Source organism: Sebastes umbrosus, unplaced genomic scaffold (assembly GCF_015220745.1).
Source record: "Sebastes umbrosus isolate fSebUmb1 unplaced genomic scaffold, fSebUmb1.pri scaffold_143_arrow_ctg1, whole genome shotgun sequence".
In the NCBI taxonomy this organism is placed as follows: Eukaryota; Metazoa; Chordata; class Actinopteri; order Perciformes; family Sebastidae; genus Sebastes; species Sebastes umbrosus.
Genome location: NW_023618466.1, coordinates 1,456 through 19,994, shown reverse-complemented (window position 1 = coordinate 19,994; position 18,539 = coordinate 1,456). Strand labels below are relative to the sequence as shown.

The 18,539-nt window shown below is 42.4% G+C and overlaps 2 protein-coding genes across 9 annotated transcripts in view; one reads left to right on the top strand and one right to left on the bottom strand.

Annotated features, from left to right (window-relative positions):
* The window catches only part of LOC119484311 (echinoderm microtubule-associated protein-like 4), a 41,597-nt gene extending 32,642 nt beyond the window's left edge, over nt 1–8,955 (top strand). For 4 of the 8 annotated variants that reach the window (XM_037763051.1, XM_037763050.1, XM_037763048.1 and 1 more), the window contains 9 exons: nt 129–254; nt 384–515; nt 597–664; nt 1,178–1,266; nt 1,345–1,445; nt 3,474–3,561; nt 4,175–4,273; nt 5,380–5,510; nt 6,274–8,955. In XM_037763051.1, the coding sequence (XP_037618979.1) occupies nt 129–254; nt 384–515; nt 597–664; nt 1,178–1,266; nt 1,345–1,445; nt 3,474–3,561; nt 4,175–4,273; nt 5,380–5,510; nt 6,274–6,729 (1,290 nt within the window). In that variant the 3' untranslated portion in view covers nt 6,730–8,955. Of the gene's footprint in view, nt 1–128; nt 255–383; nt 516–596; nt 665–1,177; nt 1,267–1,344; nt 1,446–3,473; nt 3,562–4,174; nt 4,286–4,344; nt 4,431–4,474; nt 4,491–5,379; nt 5,511–6,273 lie in introns of those variants that run through there. The other 4 variants (XM_037763052.1, XM_037763047.1, XM_037763049.1 and 1 more) reach the window with 2 other exon arrangements.
* A 2,655-nt stretch (nt 8,956–11,610) lies between these two features.
* wu:fj16a03 (uncharacterized protein LOC335475 homolog) lies at nt 11,611–14,408 on the bottom strand. Its single transcript, XM_037763045.1, has 3 exons — nt 14,258–14,408; nt 12,073–12,174; nt 11,611–11,888 (listed from the first exon to the last, which is right to left on the bottom strand). The coding sequence occupies exons 1-3, from the start codon at nt 14,304–14,306 to the stop codon at nt 11,803–11,805; spliced, it is 237 nt and encodes a 78-aa protein (XP_037618973.1). The 5' UTR covers nt 14,307–14,408; the 3' UTR covers nt 11,611–11,802.
* Nucleotides 14,409–18,539: the final 4,131 nt, after the last annotated feature.

Here is an 18,539-nt window from a genome sequence, read left to right as displayed (position 1 = left end):
TAATGCACACCTCCAGCAATATACACACACTCTGATACACACCACACACACACAGTGATACGAAGCTGAGAATTTAAACTTGATAAGAAGACAAAGATCAGAGGTCACCTGACTGTGTGTGTCTCCAGGTCCCGGATCAGTACGGAACCATCAGAGCGGTTTCTGAGGGGAAGGGGGACGAGTTTCTGGTCGGGACGTCTCGTAATTTCATCCTGAGAGGAACTTTCAACGACGGCTTCCTGGTGGAGGTCCAGGTAAAACCACATGACATCATCATGACATCATCATGACATCATCATGACGTCACCAGTAATGTGATGTGTTCAGGGTCTCAGTAATGTTGTGGTGTGTTCAGGGTCTCAGTAATGTTGTGGTGTGTTCAGGGTCACACAGATGAGCTCTGGGGTTTGGCGTCCCACCCGTCCAGAGGGATGTTTCTGACGTGCGCTCAGGACCGGCTGGTCTGTGTCTGGAGCTCCGTGGATCACAGTCTCCAATGGAGCCGCACGCTGGAGGTCAGAGGGGGCGGGTCACTCTTTCAGCTGATTGGTTGATTGCTTGTTTACAGATGATTGACAGCTCTGTCTCTCCCTCAGGAACACGGACACTGTGCAGACTTCCATCCCAGCGGAGCCGTGGTTGCCATAGGAACCCACTCAGGAAAGTCAGTACCCCACTCAAACTGGTCTCTCTGTCTCGTGATGGTCTAACTGGTCTCTCTGTCTCGTGATGGTCTAATTGGTCCACCTGTCTCATGGTGGTCTAACTGGTCCACCTGTCTCATGGTGGTCTAACTGGTCTCTCTGTCTCATGGTTGTCTAACTGGTCTCTCTGTCTTGTGATGGTCTAACTGGTCCACCTGTCTCATGGTGGTCTAACTGGTCTCTCTGTCTCGTGATGGTCTAATTGGTCTCTCTGTCTCGTGATGGTCTAACTGGTCCACCTGTCTCATGGTGGTCTAACTGGTCTCTCTGTCTCGTGATGGTCTAATTGGTCCACCTGTCTCATGGTGGTCTAACTGGTCCACCTGTCTCATGGTGGTCTAACTGGTCTCTCTGTCTCATGGTGGTCTAACTGGTCCACCTGTCTCATGGTGGTCTAACTGGTCCACCTTTCTCATGATGGTCTAAGTGGTCTCTCTTGTCTCAGGTGGTCTAACTGGTCTCTCTTGTCTCAGGTGGTACGTTCTGGATGCGGAGACCACGGACTTGGTGGCGATCCACACCGACGGCAACGAGCAGCTGTCAGTGATGCGTTTCTCTGTCGGTGGGTGAAGTCACGTTTTTATGACGATGTTATGAGAGAAGTGAACTACATTACCCAGAATGCTCCTCTGTGCGTCAGTAGATGGCGGTCTGTTGGCGGTTGGATCTCATGATAACTTTATTTACCTCTACACCGTCTCCGAGAGAGGACGCAAGTACAGCCGATACGGGAAGTGTACGGTAAGTCTGTCTGCTGCTGTTTGTTTATGGGAGGGAGAAACAGGAAGTCACTTAACCCAAACAGGAAGTCACTTAATCCTAACAGGAAGTCACTTAACCCAAACAGGAAGTCACCTAACCCTAACAGGAAGTCACCTAACCCTAACAGGAAGTCACCTAATCCTAACAGGAAGTCACCTAACCCTAACAGGAAGTCACCTAATCCTAACAGGAAGTCACCTAACCCTAACAGGAAGTCACCTAACCCTAACAGGAAGTCACCTAACCCTAACAGGAAGTCATCTAACCCTAACAGGAAGTCACCTAACCCTAACAGGAAGTCACTTAACCCAAACAGGAAGTCACCTAACCCTAACAGGAAGTCACTTAACCCAAACAGGAAGTCACTTAACCCAAACAGGAAGTCACCTAACCCTAACAGGAAGTCACTTAACCCAAACAGGAAGTCACCTAACCCTAACAGGAAGTCACTTAACCCAAACAGGAAGTCACCTAACCCAAACAGGAAGTCACCTAACCCTAACCGTAGAACAAGTGGCAACAAGGGAGGAAATATGAAGAAGTCTTTATTATCATGGCTAAATTATTATTATTGATGATTATTATTATTCCTTTATGATTTTATCCAGCCAGTTGCTCGGCCTCCAGCAGTGCCGCTAGCGGCGTTATTGGGAGGGCGTTGTTGGGAGGACGTGGCCGTTCGGAGCGGGCGTTCGGAGCGGGCCAGTTGCTCGGCACCCAGCAGTGCTGCTAGCGGCGTTGTTGGGAGGACGTGGCCGTTCGGAGCGGGCGTTCGGAGCGGGCCAGTTGCTCGGCACCCAGCAGTGCTGCTAGCGGCGTTATTGGGAGGGCGTTGTTGGGAGGGCGTTATTGGGAGGGCGTTGTTGGGAGGACGTGGGCGTTCGGAGCGGGCCAGTTGCTCGGCACCCAGCAGTGCTGCTAGCGGCGTTGTTGGGAGGACGTGGCCGTTCGGAGCGGGCGTTCGGAGCGGGCCAGTTGCTCGGCACCCAGCAGTGCTGCTAGCGGCGTTATTGGGAGGGCGTTGTTGGGAGGGCGTTGTTGGGAGGGCGTTGTTGGGAGGGCGTTATTGGGAGGGCGTTGTTGGGAGGACGTGGGCGTTCGGAGCGGGCCAGTTGCTCGGCACCCAGCAGTGCTGCTAGCGGCGTTATTGGGAACCGCTCAACGCTCCTTGACTCCAGGGAAGTGAAGAGGAGTTCGGTGGTAACGCTCGTGTGTCCAGCTAAAGTGAACTCAGAAGCCCCCCCGGCCCCACTAGGGTTAGGGTTAGGGTCGTTCATATTGAACACCTTGGATCCCCAACATAACACCCCTCAAGTGTGAAGTAGATCAGAGGAGCGATTCTGGAGATATGAGAAGATGCTGTTCATGACGCGGTGAAGCATCAACCAATCAGATGTCTCTGTTTTACCCTGTTAGCTATTTAACGATCTAATACAGCGACGAGCGTTTGAGCTTCAGCAGCGACTCAGAGATAACGTACCCGACCTGTGATGACCTCACGCTGAGTTCTATTAGCACCAGAGGGGATTAATGGGTTAGTGAGGCTCTCTGTTAACCTGGCTGGTTGTGAACACACAGATCTTCTTCATCACTCTGTTGATGTTTGTATGAGTAAGAATACAGTTTTATTTCATTCACTGAACCACTTAATATGTAGTATGACGTCCAGACAGGTGAGGTTATCTCCTCTCACCTGTTGAACAGTCAGTATGACGTCCAGACAGGTGAGGTTATCTCCTCTCACCTGTTGAACAGTCAGTATGACGTCCAGACAGGTGAGGTTATCTCCTCTCACCTGTTGAACAGTCAGTATGACGTCCAGACAGGTGAGATCATCTCCTCTCACCTGTTGAACAGTCAGTATGAAGTTCAACAGGTGAGATTATCTTCACTCACCTTCTCCAGTAGAGAACTACATATCCCAGAGTTCCCTGCTGCTGAAACAGAGTCATGTGATGAGCTAATGATGTTCAGGTGTGTTCATGACTTACCTGAATATTTCCACAGGGACATTCCAGCTACATCACACACCTGGACTGGTCACCTGACAACAATTTCATCATGTCCAACTCTGGAGACTACGAGATCCTCTACTGTGAGTACTCAGTACTGTAGTACTGTGCACTTAAAGTACAGTGAAGTTGTAGTACTGTAGTAGTGTACACTTAAAGTACAGTGAAGTTGTAGTACTGTAGTAGTGTACACTTAAAGTACAGTGAAGTTGTAGCACTGTAGTAGTGTACACTTAAAGTACAGTGAAGTTGTAGCACTGTAGTAGTGTACACTTAAAGTACAGTGAAGTTGTAGCACTGTAGTAGTGTACACTTAAAGTACAGTGAAGTTGTAGCACTGTAGTAGTGTACACTTAAAGTACAGTGAAGTTGTAGCACTGTAGTACTGTACACTTAAAGTACAGTGAAGATGTAGCACTGTAGTACTGTACACTTAAAGTACAGTGAAGATGTAGCACTGTAGTACTGTACACTTAAAGTACAGTGAAGATGTAGCACTGTAGTACTGTACACTTAAAGTACAGTGAAGATGTAGCACTGTAGTAGTGTACACTTAAAGTACAGTGAAGATGTAGCACTGTAGTAGTGTACACTTAAAGTACAGTGACGTTGTAGTACTGTAGTAGTGTACACTTAAAGTACAGTGAAGTTGTAGTACTGTAGTAGTGTTGTGTAGTAACTGTTGTTTGTTTTCAGGGGACGTTCCAAATGGTTGTAAACTGATCAGAAATCGCTCCGAGTGTAAAGACATCGACTGGGCGACCTACACCTGTGTACTGGGATACCACGTGTTCGGTTAGTATACTAGTACACCTAGTACACCTGTACACCTGTACACCAGTACACCTGTACACCTGTACACCCAGTACACCTAGTACACCTGTACACCCAGTACACCTGTACACCTAGTACACCTAGCACACCTGTACACCTAGTACACCTAGTACACCTAGTACACCTAGCACTCCTGTACACCCAGTACACCTGTACACCTAGTACACCTGTGTACTGGGATACCACGTGTTCGGCTAGTACACCTACACACCTATACACCTAGTACACCTAGTACTCCTGTACACTTAGTACACCTGTGTACTGGGATACCATGTGTTTGGTTAGTACACCTACAAACCTAGTACACCTAGTACACCTGTACATCTGCACTGCTAGTACATCTACACACCTAGTACACTTAAACACCTAGTACACCTGCACACCTAGTACACTTAGTGCACCTACACATCTGCATTCTTAGTACACTTAGTGCACCTGCACACCTGGTAAACTGACGATGGTCCTGCATACTCTGGCAAACTGTTATAAATGAGTAGTTGCTAATTAGAAAGTAATCCAAGTCAATATAAACTGGGGAAAAAAGTTAGTAAACTTGTGTTTGGTGTATTATTTCTCTGTTGTTCCAATGCTAATGGTCATTGTATTCTACATGGTTGGAAAGCCTGTTTATTGACCTTCACAATGATGTCACACTTGTAAGGATCATGCATTTATGGGATGAGCAGCCCCAGTTTATATATATATATATGTATATATATATACATATATATATAAATATACATATATATGTATATATATGTATATATATATATATATACACATATATATATATATATATATATATATATATATATATATAAACTGGGGCATATATATATATATATATATATATATATATATATATATATATATATATATATAAATATATGTTATTTTATATGTGTTGTTACATTAGGTACTTTATTTAGCATGTTTACAGAGCGCTGACACGAGGAGTACTTTTATGCTCTTGAACTGACTACCCGTCCAGGGTGTGTGTGTGTGTGTGTGTGTGTGTGTGTGTGTTTGTGTTGTTTAATGTGTGTATCTCTGTGTGTGTTTGTTAGGTGTGTGGCCGGAGGGCTCAGACGGCACCGACATCAACGCTCTGATCAGATCTCACAACAGGAAGGTGATCGCTCTGGCTGACGACTTCTGTAAAGTTCACCTGTTTGCCTACCCGTGCTCCACGCCCAAGGTGAGACACACACACTCCAGTTGAACTGGTTTACCAGTTGTACTGGTTTCAGTTGTACTGGTTTCAGTTATACCGTTTCCAGTTGTACTGTTTTCAGTTGTACTGGTTTCAGTTGTACTGGTTTCAGTTATACTGTTTCCAGTTGTATTGTTTTCAGTTATACTGGTTTCAGTTGTACTGGTTTCCAGTTATACTGGTTTCAGTTGTATTGGTTTCCAGTTATACTGGTTTCAGTTGTATTGGTTTCCAGTTATACTGGTTTCAGTTGTACTGGTTGCAGTTATACTGGTTTCCAGTTATACTGGTTTCAGTTGTACTGGTTGCAGTTATACTGGTTTCCAGTTGTATTGGTTTCCAGTTATACTGGTTTCAGTTGTACTGGTTTCCAGTTATACTGGTTTCAGTTGTACTGGTTTCAGTTGTACTGGTTGCAGTTATACTGGTTTCCAGTTGTATTGGTTGCAGTTATTCTGGTTTCAGTTGTACTGGTTGCAGTTGTACTGGTTGCAGTTGTACTGGTTGCAGTTGTACTGGTTTCCAGTTGTACTGGTTGCAGTTGAACTGGTTTCAGTTGTACTGGTTTCCAGTTGTACTGGTTTCAGTTATACTGGTTTCAGTTGTACTGGTTTCCAGTTATACTGGTTTCCAGTTGTACTGGTTTCCAGTGTGGTGAACTTTTCCAGAGGACATTTTATAACAGATGATTGGGGTGAGTCTTATGTGATCAGTCAATCAATAATCAATAATCTGTGTGTGTCTACAGGCTCCCAGTCATAAGTACAGCGCCCACAGCAGTCATGTGACCAACGTCAGCTTCCTGTATAACGACAGTCACCTGATCTCGACGGGGGGGAAGGACACCAGCATCATGCAGTGGCGTTTGGTGGAAAAGTCTTCGCTGTCTCTCACCGACGGCCTCCTCTCTAACTCCGCCCCCCATCGGGCGGACCCCATATTTACCCCGCCTCCTCCCGGAGCAGCCACGCCCACACCGGAACCCGTCCTTCCCCCGACAGCCAATGGGACACAAGAACCCTCCCCGGACACCCCGCCCCCCATAGAGCTAGCCCCGCCCATATCCGAGTTAACCCCGCCCCGTTCCGAGTCGACCCCGCCCCCCTCGGACAGCACGGTGAGTCTGAAGGACAGCCTGGAGCCGAGCGACGACACCGCCACGCCCAGCGACGAAGGGCTGCCCCCCCTCACCCCGCCCTCATAGGCCCAGAGCGTCTGTGTGTGTGTGTGAGTGTTGGTACAGCTATCTTTGTGAGGACCAGACGGTAAAGGGGGGGGGGGACACTTTTTAAATGTCTGTTTGAGGGTTCAGACTTGGTTTTAAGGTTGGATCAGGTCTACGTTCAGTGGATGTGGGTTGGGGTTAGGCATGTAGCTGTGATGGTTCAGTAAGAGTTAATACAACAGGATTAATCACAACTCAAATCACAGAGAGGGTTAGGGTGACATTCAGTACATTCAGTTGGACTTCCTCAGGATATCATCATCTCTGACGTCCAATCAGAAGAAACGTCCAGCTGATCTCAGATCAGAGGAGCTGATCTCAGACCAGAGGAGCTGATCTCAGATCAGAGGAGCTGATCTCAGACCAGAGGAGCTGATCTCTGATCTCAGACCAGAGGAGCTGATCTCAGACCAGAGGAGCTGATCTCTGATCTCAGACCAGAGGAGCTGATCTCAGACCAGAGGAGCTGATCTCAGACCAGAGGAGCTGATCACAGATCAGAGGAGCTGATCTCTGATATCAGACCAGAGGAGCTGATCACAGATCAGAGGAGCTGATCTCTGATATCAGACCAGAGGAGCTGATCTCAGACCAGAGGAGCTGATCTCTGATCTCAGATCAGAGGAGCTGATCACAGATCAGAGGAGCTGATCTCAGACCAGTCTGTTAATGTCGACAGTTGACTACATGTGAATCAATAGAAACAAAGAATGGTCGTGGTAAGAGGCGAGGGCATGTTATGTCAGTGAGGGTCCTCACAAGGATAGAAGTATGTGTGTGTGCGTGCGTGCGTGCGTGCGTCGGGACTCAAACCTGTGGCTGTGTCACATGTTTCTTCACATCAGTTAAAATAAACTTTCCTTCGGTTTAAACAAACATGATGTCACAGTTTGAAACACCTGGAGAGTGTGATTTACCTGAGCAAAGATACCTGTCACACCTGGAGAGTGGGATTTACCTGAGCAAAGATAGGGTTAGTTTATAATGTCACCTTGGTCCAGGTGTGCGTTCTACCTGTCTGCCACAGGGGTCAGCAGAGAGCAGAGGACAAGTTTGAACACCTGAACAGGGTGAGACACTTGGACGAGACAAAAGACTGAAAACTGACAGGTGTGACAGTCGTCTTTTCAGGTGACTTTTTCTCCTCCAATGAGAGCAGAGCAGTCGAACAGGAAGTGAACAGGAAGTTTTAAATGTCTTTTAGAAACTGGTTGTTTTTTTAATTTGGCTTAAAACTGTCAGAACCAGTCCGGTCTGGTTTTGAGAGACACAGTTCTTGGACCTGTTTCGAGAGCTGGAGACGGATCAGCTTCAGTGTAGTGTTGCGAGATCAAGAACATAATGATGTAAACAGGAAGTAGACAGGAAGTAGACAGGACATGTGACCTCCAGAGTAAAAACTGTGACTTTAATGTTTTTGTTAATCAGAAGTGGATCAGAGTGAGACGTCTCTCTCACAGAGGATCTGTCTGTATATACTGCAGGTATCTGTGTGTATATTTCTGTTTACCACCAGGGGGGGGGGCAGCAGCTCCTCAGCTACACTGTAAAAAATCACATTCAACACTCACATCTCTCAGCCAATCAGGTCACAGGAAACACAGGAGCTCCTCTCCCCTGATTGGCTGGATTTCAGTGACTTACTGCTGATGATGTTTGTTTTTGTCTCTTCTGGACCATTTCTGTTCAAAATGTTTTCTGAATGTCATGATGTCATGATGATGTCACTCCGGGTGGGGCGGGGCCTATCAGGGGAAGGAGAGGGTGGGGGGGTGTCATTCATGTTTTTGCCTTTTTAATACTTTTCATCTTTAATATCTTCATCTTTTCTACGCTCGTCACTCTGAAGGGCTTGTACAGAGTTCAGGGACTCACCTGATGTTCAGGGACTCTGGATGTTAACAAGGGACTCACTGGATATTCAGGGACTCACTGGATATTCAGGGACTCACCTGATGTTCAGGGAGGGGCAGGGTTACAGGAGGGCGGGGTCTTGTGGGAGATTCTGGATTCAAGTGTTTGTTTATTTTACAGTGTTCAGTAACGACATTGATACCCATGATGATGATGATGATGATGATGATGATGATGATGTTCATGTGACTGTTTTGAGCCAATCATGTCTTCTCTTATGCATTCCTGTCAGACGACAGACTGTACTGAAGATTTCAACAAAAAAATGCAAATAAATGTTTTCAAAACTGACGACTCACCTCAAGATTCCTTCCTGTTGCTGTTTCCGTGGCGACGGTGACAGTACAGGTGAGTTCATCTCAGTGTACAGCGTCGGCTTTGGCCTTTAGGTGGTATAAAGTTTAAAGAGCCACCAGTATTAATGTACATTGGACCAGTGGACCCATGTGAGACGGTCATTATGCAGAGTGTACTTTTAAACGTTAACATTGGACCAGTGAAACCATGTGAGACGGTCATTATGCAGAGTGTACTTTTAAACATTGGATCAGTGGAACCATGTGAGACGGTCATTAGTCATTATGCAGAGTGTACTGTTAAACATTGGACCAGTGGAACCATGTGAGACGGTCATTATGCAGAGTGTACTTTTAAACATTGGATCAGTGGAACCATGTGAGACGGTCATTAGTCATTATGCAGAGTGTACTGTTAAACATTGGACCAGTGGAACCATGTGAGACGGTCATTATGCAGAGTGTACTGTTAAACATTGGACCAGTGGAACCATGTGAGACGGTCATTAGTCATTATGCAGAGTGTACTGTTAAACATTGGATCAGTGGAACCATGTGAGACGGTCATTATGCAGAGTGTACTGTTAAACATTGGACCAGTGGAACCATGTGAGACGGTCATTATGCAGAGTGTACTGTTAAACATTGGACCAGTGGAACCATGTGAGACGGTCATTAGTCATTATGCAGAGTGTACTGTTAAACATTGGACCAGTGGAACCATGTGAGACGGTCATTATGCAGAGTGTACTGTTAAACATTGGACCAGTGGAACCATGTGAGATGGTCATTAGTCATTATGCAGAGTGTACTGTTAAACATTGGACCAGTGGAACCATGTGAGACGGTCATTAGTCATTATGCAGAGTGTACTGTTAAACATTGGACCAGTGGAACCATGTGAGACGGTCATTATGCAGAGTGTACTGTTAGACATTGGACCAGTGGAACCATGTGAGACGGTCATTAGTCATTATGCAGAGTGTACTGTTAAACATTGGACCAGTGGAACCATGTGAGACGGTCATTATGCAGAGTGTACTGTTAAACATTGGACCAGTGGAACCATGTGAGACGGTCATTATGCAGAGTGTACTGTTAAACATTGGACCAGTGGAACCATGTGAGACGGTCATTATGCAGAGTGTACTGTTAAACATTGGATCAGTGGAACCATGTGAGACGGTCATTATGCAGAGTGTACTGTTAAACATTGGACCAGTGGAACCATGTGAGACGGTCATTAGTCATTATGCAGAGTGTACTGTTAAACATTGGACCAGTGGAACCATGTGAGACGGTCATTAGTCATTATGCAGAGTGTACTGTTAAACATTGGACCAGTGGAACCATGTGAGACGGTCATTAGTCATTATGCAGAGTGTACTGTTAAACATTGGACCAGTGGAACCATGTGAGACGGTCATTAGTCATTATGCAGAGTGTACTGTTAAACATTGGACCAGTGGAACCATGTGAGACGGTCATTAGTCATTATGCAGTGTACTGTTAAACATTGGATCAGTGTAACCATGTGAGACGGTCATTAGTCATTATGCAGAGTGTATTGTTAAACATTGGACCAGTGGAACCATGTGAGACGGTCATTATGCAGAGTGTACTGTTAAACATTGAACCAGTGGAACCATGTGAGACGGTCATTAGTCATTATGCAGAGTGTACTGTTAAACATTGGACCAGTGGAACCATGTGAGACGGTCATTATGCAGAGTGTACTGTTAAACATTGGACCAGTGGAACCATGTGAGACGGTCATTAGTCATTATGCAGAGTGTACTGTTAAACATTGGATCAGTGGAACCATGTGAGACGGTCATTATGCAGAGTGTACTGTTAAACATTGGATCAGTGGAACCATGTGAGACGGTCATTATGCAGAGTGTACTGTTAAACATTGGACCAGTGGAACCATGTGAGACGGTCATTATGCAGAGTGTACTGTTAAATATTAACATTGGACCAGTGGAACCATGTGAGACGGTCATTATGCAGAGTGTACTGTTAAATATTAACATTGGACCAGTGGAACCATGTGAGACGGTCATTATGCAGAGTGTACTTTTAAACATTGGACCAGTGGAACCATGTGAGACGGTCATTATGCAGAGTGTACTGTTAAACATTGGACCAGTGGAACCATGTGAGACGGTCATTATGCAGAGTGTACTTTTAAACATTGGACCAGTGGAACCATGTGAGACGGTCATTATGCAGAGTGTACTGTTAAACATTGGACCAGTGGAACTATGTGAGACGGTCATTATGCAGAGTGTACTGTTAAACATTGGACCAGTGGAACCATGTGAGACGGTCATTATGCAGAGTGTACTGTTAAATATTAACATTGGTGCCCAAATTTAGTGAATCTCACCAAGGTGATAGACACAGCTCTGCTACAAATTACAACAGGTTACACCAGTGAGACCGTGTTGGTTGGACCTCGGATCCTCTAGGGGGGCATGCTTCCCCGGAAGAACATTTTCTACTTCTTCTAATGCTTTATTATAATTCTTTAGACTCCTGAACTCTTCCTCACAGTCTCAGCAGGTTCTGAGTTTATTTATTTATTATATTTTTAGACTCAAAGTGAATCCTGAACGATCTCAGCAGGTTCTGAGTTTGAGTCAAGTCAAAGTTCAGAGTTCTGAGTTTATTTATTTAAGTCCACAGAAACATGATTCAAAGTCCAGAAACTGTAAATATTCATATTTACACACTGAGCTCAGAAAAAGCAACACATTGCATTCTGGGAACTCTCCCTAATTTGATTTCATATCATGTGTTTGATGATGTCATCAGTGTTTCCTGGGCCGTGATTGGCTCAGGCGTTGCACTGGTTGGTGTGACAGCAGGTCCAGCCGGGTTTAGAGCAGTTGTGCTCCAGAGTGCAACCTTTTTCTCCATTATCTGCAACAAGCAAACAGGAAATGCATCATCAGAGCCTCCACGCATGACAACTTTTAAACCTCACAAAGATCCAGCTGTAAATATTTATTGTCCTGATTTACTGAACCGACATCACTTTTAGTTCAACAAGTGAAAAAATAGATTTTTAATCTTTTAAAGTTAATTTAAATCAGATTATAATCACCTCTGGTGTAGCAGGCCTGGCGGACTTTACTGGTGCAGGTTAGCAGCATGTTGTTGACATTCAGGAAGTCTTCACCGTAACACTGAATGTTAAACTTCTGAGCTGCAACACAAACACACCTGGTCAGATCACACCTGGTCAGATCACACCTCAGACCCCGACATGGACTCTGAGTTAGAAAACCGAAAGGATGATCCTGCTGAAATAAACTAAAGATTGTCCAGAGTTTTTATGTTCAGGTATTAATAACTTAAAGTACATAAATAATAACTAATAACATAAAGTTCTGTGTACCTGAACATAAAATCTCACACCTGGTAGCCTGTACCTGTTCAATAATACATCAGTAATCCAGAGTGGACAGGTAAACCCATTTTCACTTTTAATGAATCCACGTTTCATTTCATGAGTGTTAACCCTCTGTAATAAATACCTTAATAAGAGTATTAACCCTCTGTAATAAATACCTTAATAAGAGTGTTAACCCTCTGTAATAAATACCTTAATAAGAGTATTAACCCTAACCCTCTGTAATAAATACCTTAATAAGAGTGTTAACCCTCTGTAATAAATACCTTAATAAGAGTGTTAACCCTAACCCTCTGTAATAAATACCTTAATAAGAGTGTTAACCCTCTGTAATAAATACCTTAATAAGAGTGTTAACCCTAACCCTCTGTAATAAATACCTTAATAAGAGTGTTAACCCTCTGTAATAAATACCTTAATAAGAGTGTTAACCCTAACCCTCTGTAATAAATACCTTAATAAGAGTATTAACCCTAACCCTCTGTAATAAATACCTTAATAAGAGTATTAACCCTAACCCTCTGTAATAAATACCTTAATAAGAGTGTTAACCCTCTGTAATAAATACCTTAATAAGAGTGTTAACCCTAACCCTCTGTAATAAATACCTTAATAAGAGTGTTAACCCTAACCCTCTGTAATAAATACCTTAATAAGAGTATTAACCCTAACCCTCTGTAATAAATACCTTAATAAGAGTATTAACCCTAACCCTCTGTAATAAATACCTTAATAAGAGTGTTAACCCTCTGTAATAAATACCTTAATAAGAGTGTTAACCCTAACCCTCTGTAATAAATACCTTAATAAGAGTGTTAACCCTCTGTAATAAATACCTTAATAAGAGTGTTAACCCTAACCCTCTGTAATAAATACCTTAATAAGAGTGTTAACCCTCTGTAATAAATACCTTAATAAGAGTGTTAACCCTAACCCTCTGTAATAAATACCTTAATAAGAGTGTTAACCCTCTGTAATAAATACCTTAATAAGAGTGTTAACCCTAACCCTCTGTAATAAATACCTTAATAAGAGTGTTAACCCTCTGTAATAAATACCTTAATAAGAGTGTTAACCCTCTGTAATAAATACCTTAATAAGAGTGTTAACCCTCTGTAATAAATACCTTAATAAGAGTGTTAACCCTAACCCTCTGTAATAAATACCTTAATAAGAGTGTTAACCCTAACCCTCTGTAATAAATACCTTAATAAGAGTGTTAACCCTCTGTAATAAATGCCTTAATAAGAGTGTTAACCCTCCGTCATAAAATACCTTAATAAGAGAAAAAGGGTCTTCATTTACCTGTGAAAACCCTTTTGTGACAATATTGGTTGTGAGTAATATTGTGAGTATGTTTAAGTAATGAAATGTGAGTGTGTTATTCTTCCTGAACAGAGTGAATAATTAAATGTACCTGAACAGAGTGAATAATTAAGTGTACCTGAACAGAGTGAATAATTAAGTGTACCTGAACAGAGTGAATAATTAAGTGTACCTGAACAGAGTGAATAATTAAATGTACCTGAGCAGAGTGAATAATTAAGTGTACCTGAGCAGAGTGAATAATTAAATGTACCTGAACAGAGTGAATAATTAAATGTACCTGAACAGAGTGAATAATTAAGTGTACCTGAGCAGAGTGAATAATTAAGTGTACCTGAGCAGAGTGAATAATTAAATGTACCTGAACAGAGTGAATAATTAAGTGTACCTGAACAGAGTGAATAATTAAATGTACCTGAACAGAGTGAATAATTAAATGTACCTGAGCAGAGTGAATAATTAAATGTACCTGAACAGAGTGAATAATTAAATGTACCTGAGCAGAGTGAATAATTAAATGTACCTGAGCAGAGTGAATAATTAAATGTACCTGAACAGATTGCGGGCAGCAGCAGCAGCAGCAGCAGGTAAACCTTCATGTTTCTGTTTTTTTAGCGATGCGACTCGACAAGCAGCAACAATTGAGAGACGAGAAGAACGGAGCTTGACTTTTATTCTGTGCTGACGTCTGAACACAGAAACTCAGAGTCCCAGACGAAGGTCAACAGACTGATAACAGATCTGAACACAAACTGAACTCTCGTCTGTTTGTCCAAAACTGGTTCAGGTCAAAGTTCCAAAAGAGAAAAATAAATAGTTTTTAGCTGATGGTCAGGCGGTGTTTCTGCTGAATCATGACTTGACATGGTGTCTGAGGGTCAAACAGTGTTTCTGCTGAGTCATGACTTGACATGGTGTCTGAGGGTCCAGCGGTGTTTCTGCTGAGTCATGACTTGACATGGTGTCTGAGGGTCAAACAGTGTTTCTGCTGAGTCATGACTTGACATGGTGTCTGAGGGTCAAACAGTGTTTCTGCTGAGTCATGACTTGACACGGTGTCTGAGGGTCAGACGGTGTTTCTGCTGAGTCATGAGTCTCATCAGTTATATAATAAGTTATATAATAATAAACTTTATTTAGGGGTCAGGGTTATAAACCAGTGGCACGCTCCTATCTGCCATTCTAATACTTATAATAATACATTTTATTTAGGGGTCAGGGTTAGGGGGTTAGGGTAAGGGTATGATAACCACGATGATCATATTGATCATCCTTGATCATCCTCAATAACTTTTTGTGTGAACGTGATAGAGTAATGAGACCTTGAGCACTTCCAAGTGTCTACGACGTTCGGTCCGGGAAATATTCGCTAAGACGTTTGCTAAGCATCTCCGAACTTCCGTTCCCGAGTTACGTCACTTCCTTTAGCATAAAGTTGTTGTATCTCGGGAACGGAAGGTCGTAGAGACACGGGACCAAGACAGGTGTGTTCAGCGTGACCAAATTAGGGGAGACGGAGCACATTTCCAAGTGTCTATGACATTCGGTTCGGGAGATATTCGCGAAAACGTTCGCCTATTCTTCGCGAATGGGATGCAGGGTTAGGGTTAGGGTTAAGGTTAGGAATAGGGATGATAACCATGTGTAGCCCCAAGGCAATTTGTTCTGCCCCTGAGTGCCATTGTGGCTGGTTTCCTGGTCTACTACCAGTTTCCTGGTGGTTCTGCTCAGAATAAATATGTTTTGATTAATATTTACATGTTCAGTTCAATATACACACACAGTATGTTAATATTTACATGTTCAGATCAATATACACACACAGTATGTTAATATTTACATGTTCAGATCAATATACACACACAGTATGTTAATATTTACATGTTCAGTTCAATATACACACACAGTATGTTAATATTTACATGTTCAGTTCAATATACACACACAGTATGTTGATATTTACATGTTCAGATCAATATAAACACACAGTATGTTAATATTTACATGTTCAGATCAATATAAACACACAGTATGTTAATATTTACATGTTCAGATCAATATAAACACACAGTATGTTGATATTTACATGTTCAGATCAATATAAACACACAGTATGTTAATATTTACATGTTCAGATCAATATAAACACACAGTATGTTGATATTTACATGTTTAGATCAATATAAACACACAGTATGTTGATATTTACATGTTTAGATCAATATAAACACACAGTATGTTGTGTAACTTTAAATAGGTTGGTTGCAGTGTACTTGGTGAGCAGGTGGTTTACTTTGAGTACAACCTTTATTGGTTAATTTAATTGTCTGTAATTGGTTGTTTATGTGTCATGTCACTTTCCCTGGTTGTGATTGGCTGAGGGGCTGTGGGGGCGGGATTGGTGAGGAGTGGCGGGACGGAGGAGATGGAGAAAAGCTAGTGGAACAGAAATAGATGTAGTAATCAGAGATGTAGTAATTAGAGATGTAGTAATCAGAGATGTAGTAATCAGAGATGTAGTAATTAGAGATGTAGTAATCAGAGATGTAGTAATCAGAGATGTAGTAATTAGAGATGTAGTAATCAGAGATGTAGTAATTAGAGATGTAGTAATCAGAGATGTAGTAATCAGAGATGTAATCAGAGATGTAGTAATCAGAGATGTAGTAATTAGAGATGTAGTAATCAGAGATGTAGTAATTAGAGATGTAGTAATCAGAGATGTAGTAATCAGAGATGTAGTAATTAGAGATGTAGTAATTAGAGATGTAGTAATCAGAGATGTAGTAATCAGAGATGTAGTAATCAGAGATGTAATCAGAGATGTAGTAATCAGAGATGTAGTAATCAGAGATGTAGTAATTAGAGATGTAGTAATTAGAGATGTAGTAATCAGAGATGTAGTAATTAGTCTAATCGGGTGCAGTGTCACATTATAATTAACATTACAGCTGGCAAAAACAAACATGGGGTTGTGATTATAAAATGAAACTGAAAAAGAAGAAGATGAAGAAGAAAGCGACAGGTTGATGGCGATATGTGATGCAGCGTGTTGCCTGTATGTGTGAACATGTGTTTAGCATGTCATTATGGTATAATTCCCCGTCTCTGCTTTCTAATCTTGTTCTCCCTGCAGTCTTAAGAGATCACCGTGGAGTCGGGGATGTGAGTGTATATATAGATTGTTGACTGGAGGAAAATGTGGTTTTCATGTCTGTCTGCTCTTTTTTTTTCATCAGCGCTTGTTGCTGTAACTGCAGGAGTGGAAATAATAAATTACATTTCATCTTTTTTTTGTGTGTGTGTATTTATGTATAATTTATTTTTACTTAAGTTTTTTTTTTATCCCAAGTATTGTACTTTGCTGCATTTCAAGTTGCATCCTGAATAAAAAAAAAAGTTTATAAAACCTGCCATAGTTTAGGTAAAAAGAAAAGAAAAGTGTCATCTTAATTAATCAGAGTAATGTACCACCCAGGGCGGCTGTGGCTCAGAGGGTAGAGCAGGTCGATCCCCGTCTCCTCCGGGTCACATGTCGACGTGTCCTTGAGCAAGACACTTAACCCCAAAATTGCTCCCGAAGGCATAGCCATCGGCGTGTGAATGAGTATTTAGATAACATCCTGATGGGCAATGAATGTGTGTGTGAATGCTGAGTGACACAAATCAAACACACCCATGATGTCATGTGATCTTCAGGTGCATGCTGGATCTTTCTAACATGCTCAATGCTAAAATGCTGGATCCTCCAGGTGGCTTCTGCTTTCACTGGCACATGGGAGAAGTTTGCAAGAAAGGGTTTATTTGAACCCAAACCATGATCATTTCCTAAACATAACAAAGTAGGTTTGTTGTCTAAATCGAAAGAGGATTTCTGGAAGAAACTTCTCCCAGAACTTTTAACTTCAATGAGGTGTTTGAGGCCTTTCTGCTGTTTATGATTGCAGAGCCTCATTCAGCTCAAAGTGTTTGAACACTTTGAGGAGCATGCAGTGGGACAGAGACACTGGGACTGGTTATACTGGAACATAGAGGTTGTGTGGATATTATGGACTGAGAATGAAGGAGCAGAGTAGTTGAACCTGCAGCAGATTGAGGAGGACTTCGCTCTGCACAAGACTCACAGAATGACATTCAGACAGGTGAGTGCAACAAAAAGTTATTTATCAGAGGAGCACGTCAATCATAGTGCTTGTGTCTGCACATGTGCAAGAACTGCTGCTGCTGCTTTTTGCTTTAATGTGTGTTCGTGGCTGCAGCTGCTGTGGAGTTTATATTGTTCATATACATGTCTATGTTGTTTGCTTTGGTGATGTTATATTCTGCTGTTGATTCTACAAGAAGTGACATGCTATTTGATTTCTGCAGCTTAATATTGCTTATGGCACCTGCTGCGGTGTCTTTTTATTTGTTTCATTTTTATTTAATTGTCTGGGTTTTGTCTCTTTTCTGGTTAATTCTAGGAAAACTCACACTGAGGAAGGCAGTTGTATAATTGGTCATCAGTTGTGTTCAAGGAATATATTGTTGGTGTGGACGTAAGGGCTTTGTGGTGTGATGTGTATACGTTGACAAGTTATTGCACTATTTTGTAGCCTAAACAGGTTCTTTAATTTAATACGTCTATCATATAACATCATCATATACACTTTTTTATTTACCCTCCCTCCACTAATACCTTTCTCAAAATGTAACGCAGTGACATTTACTCAGAGTACATTTTAACTGACTTTTTACTTGTATCTACATACATACATTAATACATGTTTAACTTCTACTTTAATTACTTTTAAAGCAACAGTACTTTTACTTGAGTTAAGTATTCTCTCTCC